The sequence below is a fragment of the Hyperoodon ampullatus genome, assembly GCF_949752795.1.
Source record: "Hyperoodon ampullatus genome assembly, chromosome: 7".
NCBI classification, from domain to species: Eukaryota; Metazoa; Chordata; class Mammalia; order Artiodactyla; family Ziphiidae; genus Hyperoodon; species Hyperoodon ampullatus.
Genome location: NC_136920.1, coordinates 50,234,196 through 50,243,746, shown reverse-complemented (window position 1 = coordinate 50,243,746; position 9,551 = coordinate 50,234,196). Strand labels below are relative to the sequence as shown.

At 41.0% G+C, this 9,551-nt stretch overlaps 1 protein-coding gene across 2 annotated transcripts in view; it reads left to right on the top strand.

Annotated features, from left to right (window-relative positions):
• Positions 1–334: 334 nt before the first annotated feature.
• The window catches only part of ANKRD42 (ankyrin repeat domain 42), a gene marked incomplete at its 5' end in the record, with an annotated part of 71,057 nt that continues 61,840 nt past the window's right edge, over positions 335–9,551 (top strand). For both annotated transcript variants that reach the window (XM_079707377.1, XM_079707378.1), the window contains 2 exons: positions 335–392; positions 5,701–5,864. In XM_079707377.1, coding sequence (XP_079563503.1) covers positions 335–392; positions 5,701–5,864 — 222 coding nt within the window. The remainder of the gene's footprint in view (positions 393–5,700; positions 5,865–9,551) is intronic.

The window sequence follows — 9,551 nt, the reverse complement described above, 5'->3', positions numbered from 1 at the left end:
GGAGGGCGGAAGTGTGGATGGCGGCCGCAGCCTCAGCAGTTCCTGGGAGGAGGGGGTGAGTGAAGATCGCGGCTACGTGGCCAGCGACTCCTCCGTGGTGAGCGTCAGCGAAGACGCCAGCCGCCGCCGCCGCTTCTGGGAGAGAGAAAGCGAAGACGAAGGTTCCCGCTGCCGGGGCTCCTGGGAGAGAACGACAGGGGACGGCGTCCCCGGGCCTAGCGACGACGAGGAAGACAGCCGCTGCTGCACTGGCTCGTGGGTGACAGCGAGCGAAGACCGCCGCAGCAGCAGGGGCCTGGACTGGACTCCTCCCCGTAGTCCGAGGGGTCGCACCATGCCCGGGGTGACCGGTTTAGGCCCCTCCATCTTCTCCGTGGAAACTGCGACCCCGTGTGAGTCAGATTATTTCACTGGCCCTCGTCTCTGCCACACTCCTTTTCTCACTTCAGTTCACAGGAGTTTTGCCCCTTCTGGCAGTTCCCTTTCTCACCTGTCACTCCTCATTTCCCTTAATTGACCTGTTTTCAGTAGGTCCCAAAGCTGCTCACCTGGCCCCCATCCTTCCTCATTTCAGCTTTACTTCCTTTTTTTTTTTTTTTTTTTTTTTTTTTTTTTTTTTTTTTGCGGTAGGCGGGCCTCTCACTGTTGTGGCCTCTCCCCTTGCGGAGCACAGGCTCCGGAGCACAGGCTCAGTGGCCATGGCTCACGGGCCTAGCCGCTCTGCGGCATGTGGGATCTTCCCAGACCGGGGCACGAACCCGTGTCCCCTGCATCGGCAGGCGGACTCTCAACCACTGCGCCACCAGGGAAGCCCTTTACTTCCTTTTTTATTTTTCTATCTGCGCGCATTCCTGAGACTTCGTTCCCAGCTGACGTCAACTCTTGTTAAAATGTATGGACCCTTTTAAGTTCTTACCGTCTCTGCAGCATGTGACTCTGGAGATAATATTAGACTTATCTCATTTTCTTCCTTCCACTCTACTGACTCTATCTATCTATCTACCTACCTACTACCTACCAACCTACCTATCTATCTACTTATCTACTCTGAATTTTCTTCTATCCTCTTCTTAAAACGTTGCTTTTTTCCTTGAATAGTGCCATCATTAGTTCTTTTTTCCTTGTCATGTACTATGGCTTCAACCCTAGTGATGACCCCGGAATCTGTTATTCATTCAGTCATCCAGTAAATATTTATTGAGTGCCTATTATGTGCTTTGTCTTAAGGATATGTAAGCAGGGAAGACAGGCACATTCCTTCCTTCTAGTGGGGAAGATGAATACTCAGCAAGTAATTACTGGTGTGATGAATGCTATAAAGAAGAGTAGAGAGCCATTGGCTCCAGTATAGGGTGAGGTTGGGGATCAGAAAAAGCTGCCTGATACTGAGACACAGCTAACACTGAGAACTCAACTCCAGACCTCTCACTGGAGCTGCAGACTCATATGTACAACTCCTTTCTGGAACTCTTCCATGGGCACCTCAAGATCAACACATTCAGAATATAATTTTGTATTCATATGCCCTCTCTGTCCTTTAGTGTTCGCTATCTCAGTGACAGTACACCACTTATGTAACTAAGCCAGACACCTTGGAGTTGTCCCGTTACTTTTCCCGTATTCCACTCACTATATTCATCCAAGTTCAATTCATCCTGCTTCCTTAATACATGTTGAATCTGTCTCCTTTTCTGTTCCTACTGCCATTCACTTGGTTGAGGGTCTCCACCTCTCTGGTGTAGACTACTGTAGATACCTTCCTACATGGTCTCCCTGAGTCTCTTACTCTTGCCCTTTGCTCAATGAATTCGCCTCACTGCAGCCAGCCATATAAACTCAGCATTACAAATCTGATCATTCTTATTCTTCTGCTTAAAATCCCTCAATGACTCCCCACTCTCTGCTCAAGTTCAGCAAGTTCCAGCACAGCCTGCCTCTTGTCTAATTCTAGCCTCTTTTCCTTCCACTTTATGCTTCAACAATAGGGTGGGTATTTTTATAGTTTCTTGATCTGTCCAGGATGCCTTTCCCCGCATCCATTTCACCTGGCAAATTCCTGCTAATCCTTGAAGATTCATCTTAGGTGTTACCTTCTCTAGGAATCTTTTTCTGCTCTCCTTCCCTCCTACCCTAGCTGAGTTAGAAGTCTTCTGTGCTTTCATAACTTCTTATGAATATTTCTGTCATTGCTCTTACTACATTGTTTTGTAATTTGTGTTTGTATATCTCTGTGAGTTCTTTGAGGATAGAGACCATGTCTTCTTTATCTTTTTATCCTTATGGTAGATACCAGATTAATGTTGAGTGGATGGATGGGTGGATGAATGAATAAATTGGAACGGAGTGTGGTGAGAAAAAAGGCTGTCAAATTAGATGGAGCCAAATTATGGGAGGGCATAGACTGTCATACTGAGGGTTTGGATTTGGTTCTCTAGACTAGCAGTGGATTACCAGAAGCAGTTCAGAGTGGAGGAATGAAGTGATCAGAATAGTGTCCTTGTATACGATGGATTAGAGCGTCCTTGTATAAAATGTATTAGAGTGGGTAGAACATCATTTGTAGATCTTGCAGTACTAGTTTAAAGGAGAATAGTGGAAGTCCCTGGAGGTCCAGTGGTTAAGACTCCGTGCTTCCACTGCATGGGGCACGGATTCGATCCCTGGTTGAGGAGCTAATACCCCACATGCCTTATGGCATGGCCAAAATATAAAAAAAAAAACAAAACATAAAGGAGAGTAATGAAGGTCTGACCTAGGGGATTAACATCATTAAACATTTACCAAGTGGTTTGGTTTTCTCGGGGTGCTTCTCTTCCCCATATGCATAGATCTTAATTGTTCTTCAAAGACTTGCTCGAGTGTTTTCTCCTCCTCCTTTATTTACCTGTAATCTCTTAGGATGTTACTGTCAGGTTTTCGATTTCATCAAATTTATCCCAATAGATTTTAAAGTGTCAGTGGAAAGAAAATGTCTTTTTTTTTTTTTTTATTAGTTTCTGCTTTATAACAAAGTGAATCAGTCATACATATACATCTGTTCCCACATCCCCTCCCTCATGCATCTCCCTCCCTCCCACCCTCCCCATCCCACCCCTCCAGGCGGTCACAAAGCACCGAGCTGATCTCCCTGTGCTCTGCGGCTGCTTCCCACTATCTATCTACCTTACGTTTGGTAGTGTATATATGTCCATGCCTCTCTTTCCCTTTGTCACAGCTTACCCTTCCCCTTCCCCATATCCTCAAGTCCATTCTCAAGTAGGTCTGTGTCTTTATTCCCGTTTTACCCCTAGGTTCTTCATGACATTTTTTTTTTTTTTTTTAAATTCCATATATATGTGTTAGCATACGGTATTTGTCTTTCTCTTTCTGACTTACTTCACTCTGTATGACAGACTCTAGGTCTATCCACCTCATTACAAATAGCTCAGTTTCGTTTCTTTTTATGGCTGAGTAATATTCCATTGTATATATGTGCCACATCTTCTTTATCCATTCATCCGATGATGGACACTTAGGTTGTTTCCAGCTCCGGGCTATTGTGAATAGAGCTGCAATGAACATTTTGGTACATGTCTCTTTTTGAATTATGGTTTTCTCAGGGTATATGCCTAGTAGTGGGATTGCTGGGTCATATGGTAGTTCTATTTTTAGTTTTTTAAGGAACCTCCATACTGTTCTCCATAGTGGCTGTACCAATTCACATTCCCACCAGCAGTGCAAGAGTGTTCCCTTTTCTCCACACCCTCTCCAGCATTTATTGTTTCTAGATTTCTTGATGATGGCCATTCTGACTGGTGTGAGATGATATCTCATTGTAGTTTTGATTTGCATTTCTCTAATGATTAATGATGTTGAGCATTCTTTCATGTGTTTGTTGGCAGTCTGTATATCTTCTTTGGAGAAATGCCTATTTAAGTCTTCTGCCCATTTTTGGATTGGGTTGTTTGTTTTTTTGCTATTGAGCTGCATGAGCTGTTTATAAATTTTGGAGATTAATCCTTTGTCAGTTGCTTCATTTGCAAATATTTTCTCCCACTCTGAGGGTTGTCTTTTGGTCTTGTTTATGGTTTCCTTTGCTGTGCAAAAGCTTTGAAGTTTCATTAGGTCCCATGTGTTTATTTTTGTTTTTATTTCCATTTCTCTAGGAGGTGGGTCCAAAAGGATCTTGCTGTGATTTATGTCATAGAGTGTTCTACCTATGTTTTCCTCTAAGAGTTTGATAGTTTCTGGCCTTACATTTAGGTCTTTAATCCATTTTGAGCTTATTTTTGTGTATGGTGTTAGGGAATGATCTAATCTCATACTTTTACATGTCCCTGTCCAGTTTTCCCAGCACCACTTATTGAAAAGGCTGTCCTTTCTCCACTGTACATTCCTGCCTCCTTTATCAAAGATAAGTTGGCCATATGTGCGTGGGTTTATCTCTGGGCTTTCTATCCTGATCCACTGATCTATCTTTCTGTTTTTATGCCAGTACCACACTGTCTTAATTACTGTAGCTTTGTAGTATAAGAAAATGTCTTAAATCCATGTCTATTCATTGTGTTATTGTAGTGCCTGGCATATGGTACATGCTCAAAGGACTTTTGAGTAAAATGCATAGCATTTTGCTAAGGGTTGGTATAAGATACGATTTCAGCCGTCAAGAAATTAATATGCTAATTGTGGAGAGAGGACATATACATAGATAAATAGTAATACAAGGCTGCATAGATTATCTGCCAGAGGTGTTGGTGAGTTCTTTTCAAAACAGTTTGAGTTCAGGAATTGTGCCTGTTTGTTTGGTTTAGGGAATGCTTTGATTGAACTATTTACTTCTTCCTTCAACAACTGTCTGTTCGTGCTTAGATACTTTTATTACTTCTGGTTCACAATGCACATTAAAATATTTCACGGTACAGTAAGGGTGACAGTCCAGTCTTGATGTTTGGAACATTATATTATAAAATATAAGACACTAGAATATATGAAGTAAAAATTGTGACCTGCCATTCCTTTCTTAGTGTAGGACATATGAGAAAGATATGAAAAATATTAGTAAAATATATCTGCCTATGTGAGATAAGGTTCTGGTAAAGTCTTTTTCACTGGAGAGTAGGCCTTTGTTACAGAGAATACCTGGGCAGATTTCAAAATGGTTACCTCTCTCCTCCTTTACCAAAGACATGAGGTGATTTTTCTTGCTTTTTCACAGTGATAACCTGGTGGAGTTTTGAAGGTAAAAAGCTATGAAAATGAGGGGACCTCCTAAGACTATGGCCCTGAGGAGTTTCTCACTGTTAGGCTACTACATACCCAGCCCCCAGCAATTTGTCAAAATTACTATTTAAGTGCTTTTAGAAGCTTATGGTTCTAGTGACTTCTGCTCCAGGTAAGCTGAACATGACCGTGTTTCTCTGTATTTGCCTGTCTCTCCAAATTCAGGGTGGCCGTTTGTCCTGAGACCTCAATTCTTTGATGAGTGCAAGAAAAGTTGTTGACTTTGTTTGTTCTGCTTTTTTCCTGTATGGATGGGGGTGACAACGTCCGTGCTCTTTACATATTAGAGATGAAATTGAAGTCAGATTAAGATGTGAATCACAAGCATCTTTGTAGTAAATTATTTGGAAAGCCAAAGTGATTTTGTACTTTCAGTTCAATCGTCGCTTTAGTCTTTTTTTAGTTTTGTAATGTATTTTAAGCAATTTTGTTTTTCAATAGGTGCCAGGAAGAAAGTGCATTTTGGTAGCATACATGATGCAGTACGCGCTGGAGATGTAAAGCAGCTTTCAGAAATAGTAGAACGTGGTGCCGGCATTAATGAAGTTGATGTTCTCCATAAATTTACCCCTTTACATTGGGCAGCACATTCTGGCAGTTTGGAGGTAAGAAACTATATAAATTATTAAACTGAGGTAAGTTTAGCCCTGTTGACAGTTTTGTAAATTTAGCAAACAGGACTGAGGCCTTATGCTAGGCACTGAAAATATTTTTCTTTTTTTTTTAAATTTATTTTATTGAAGTATAGTTGATTTACAGTGTTGTGTTCTGCTGTACAGCAGAGTGATTCAGTTATACATTTATATACAAATATTTTTCTTTTCAGTTCAGTCTAACATTTGGGTGTTCTGGTTACCTTTGTAATAAGTTATCCTAAAACTTGGTGGTATAAAATAACCATTTATTTATGCTCAGGAGTGAACCAGGAATTTGGATTTCAGGGACAGCTTGTCTCTACTCCATGAGTTTGGGGCTCCACCTAGAAGATTTAAAAGCCAGGGCTGGAATCTTCTGAAGGCTTGTTCACGCAGACATCTGGTAGTAGATGCTGGCTGTAGGCTGGGCCCCTTGATCCCTCTCCACGGGGGTCTTTTTGTGAAGTCCCCACACGTGGGTTAGTCTGTGCTTCCTCACAGGGTGGCAGCTGGGTTCCTAAGGCAAGCATAGAAGGTAACTTGCAGAGGATAACATAATGCATACCTGGCTTTATCAAATCCTAATATTTTTGCTGTAGTTGCTTCAGATTTTTGGAAAAGAAATGGAGTATCACAGATACATTTGAAGTCCCTGAGCACCCCTCCCAGGTGTCATTTCTCTCCTTCCAATTCCAGAGATAACTATTACCCTGAATTTGGTGTTTATTATTACTATATATGTTTTATGCTGTTATTACATATGATTATATCACTGTTTTAAAGGACGTTTTATATAAATGTCATCATATTATTTGTATCATTCTGCAGCTTGCTTTTTTTGTTCAACAATGTGTTTTTGAATTTTAACGACGTGGTTACATATATATACTCTAGTTCATTCCTTTCAGCCATGTTGTAATAGTATATTCTTAGATGAATATCAGAATTTATTGATTTTTTTGATTGATGGATATTTCATTGGTTTCAGTTTTTCACTAGTACAAGCAGTGCTTAGTGAATATTTTTATGCACAACTTCTTTTTTTATTAATTTATTTTATTGAAGTATAGTTGATTTACAGTGTTGTCTTAATTTCCGCTGTATGGCAAAGTGATTCAGTTATACGTATGTATATACATTCTTTTTCATATTCTTTTCCATTATAGTGAATCACAGAATATTGAATATAGTTCCCTGTGCTGTACAGTAGGACCTTGTTGTTTATCCATTCTGTGTATAATAGCTTGCATCTACTAATCCCAAACTCCCAATCCACCCTCTCGCACCCCCCTCCCCCTTGGCAACCACAAGTCTGTTCTCTATGTCTGTGGGTCTGTTTGTGTTTCATAGATAAGTTCATTTGTATGCACAACTTCTTATTCTTGGGCTGTGTGCAAAGCCAACTGGAATTTTTCTCATGATTCATGGTTGTGTGTGGGGAGCTTATTTTAGCTATTACATTCCTCCAGTCTGTAGGCTGCAGTAGGTCTATTCACTATGCAACTCTCTTTTTTCCCTGCCACACAAACAGAGTCTGCTTTCCATGAATATGGCTTCTCTGTGTGATTTCTTTGTTTGGGCTTTTCTGCTTTTTGGAACCAAATCTGGTCCAAAGAACCTCTCTCCACCAGTTTGTGTGCCCCACTTGAACTGTAGGGGTTTTTGCTTTGGCCTTTTAGTGGCTTCCTCTCACCTGGGAGAAACGTGCCTTGATGGGTCTTTCTGTGCTTGCAGCCCTGCATGGGGATTTTCTCTGCTGTTTGCTCCCACATTCCTGTTTGATCTATACTTTGGCAGCTTTCCCATCTGTTTTGTGGTTTCAGATATCTCCTAGCTTCATCAAAGATGGGGTTTTCTTGCTCTTTTTCAAATTTTTAAAATGATTTTGAAGAGAGGAGGAAATACTGATTTCACTCTGCCATATTTCAAATAGGATAGGACTTGTTGCTATACCATTTATTTCATCTCTTTCCTGGGATCTTTTCAGCTTCTCTGATTAACCTACCCTGCCTTCTCTAAAATTAGTGGTTTTCTTTATGCTCTTGCCAATGAGTGTCTCTCTTCAACTTTACACTCTCTCTCCAGGCCATTTTTAGACTTCCTTGGCTTAATCACTTCTACATAATAATTCATTGATTCGCTTTCTCTCCAGAATTTGAATTCTGGTTTCTGCATCCGGCGCTTATCAAACAACTCATGCATATCTGACTGGCATCTTTTTTTTTTTTTTTTTTTTGCGGTATGTGGGCCTCTCACTCTTGTGGCCTCTCCTGTTGCGGGGCACAGGCTCCGGACGCGCAGGCTCAACGGCCATGGCTCACAGGCCCAGCCGCTCCACGGCATGTGGGATCTTCCTGGACCGGGGCATGAACCCGTGTCCCCTGCATCAGCAGGCGGACTCTCAACCACTGCGCCACCAGGGAAGCCCTGACTGGCATCTTAAATTTAGTTGGTCTAAAACTAAACTGTTATTCTTTTCCCTCCCTTTCTTAGCTTTCCAGGCTAATGTCCTTTGCATCATATTGAGTTGTCTCAGGATTTTACAGAAGCAAAACACAGTATCAGCATTTGTCTAGGTCAAGTGCTTCATGACGCACATTGATGTAGTGAGAACTGATCCCTAAGTCAGTTGATTCTGTTCCGTCTTTGTCTCTCAAATTTGTCCTTTCCACCTTCATAGCCACTGCCTTAGAGCTACTTGATTTCCTTCTTTCCTATCTTGTCTACTTCTAGTTCATAACTGGCATACAAAATTATTGCTCTAAAACAAAAATCTACTATTATTTAAAACCTTCCTTAAGTCCCTGTAGTGACTTTCTATACCCTGTAGGATAAAGTTTAAGCTATTTAATATGGTAGACTTACCTCTCCAACCTCATCTCCCATCAGACTTGTTTCATGTTGCAGTACTGGTGACTACTGTCATTTCCCAAGCTAGTCCACTGTTTCATATTATCACAGACTGTGTACATGCTGTTTCATCTGCCTGGTCTCACCTCTTCCCAGTGGTTAGCTTGTTGAAATCCAGGTCAGGTAGCACCCACTTGGCAGGGCCTTCTGTGTTTCCCCCCTCAGTATCCTCCAACTAGCATCTTTTCCCTCAATTTTATATACATTTAAAAAATTGTATTTATCACATTGAATTGCATTCTCTGTTAGATATTTTTTAATATTTAAAAAAAATATTTATTTATTTTTAATTTATTTGGCTGTGCCGGGTCTTAGTTGCAGCATGAGGAATATAGTTCCCTGACCAGGGATCGAACCCAGGCCCCCTGAATTGGGAGCACGGAGTCTTAACCACTGGACCACCAGGGAAGTCCCTCTCTGTTAGATTTTGAGCTCTTTGAAGGTACCATTTGGGTTTTATTTATCTTTTTTTTACACAGCATAGCATAGTGTCTGGCATATTGGAGTCACATTGTAGGTTCCCAATAAGTGTTTGAATTAAATGATGAATTTGTTGAATTAAATTTATATTTTTACTGTCCAGCATAGTGCATAGCAGCTGTTCAAGAAATGTTTGTTAAATTTTAAGAAAAATAAATCTAAATCAAAAGGTTTTGGCGACTTTCTACTTTCCCATTTGAGGATCATCTCCTAATTCTCTACTTGAGTACTGCATTAATACCTTTACATTTTGTTATCCTTTCTGAA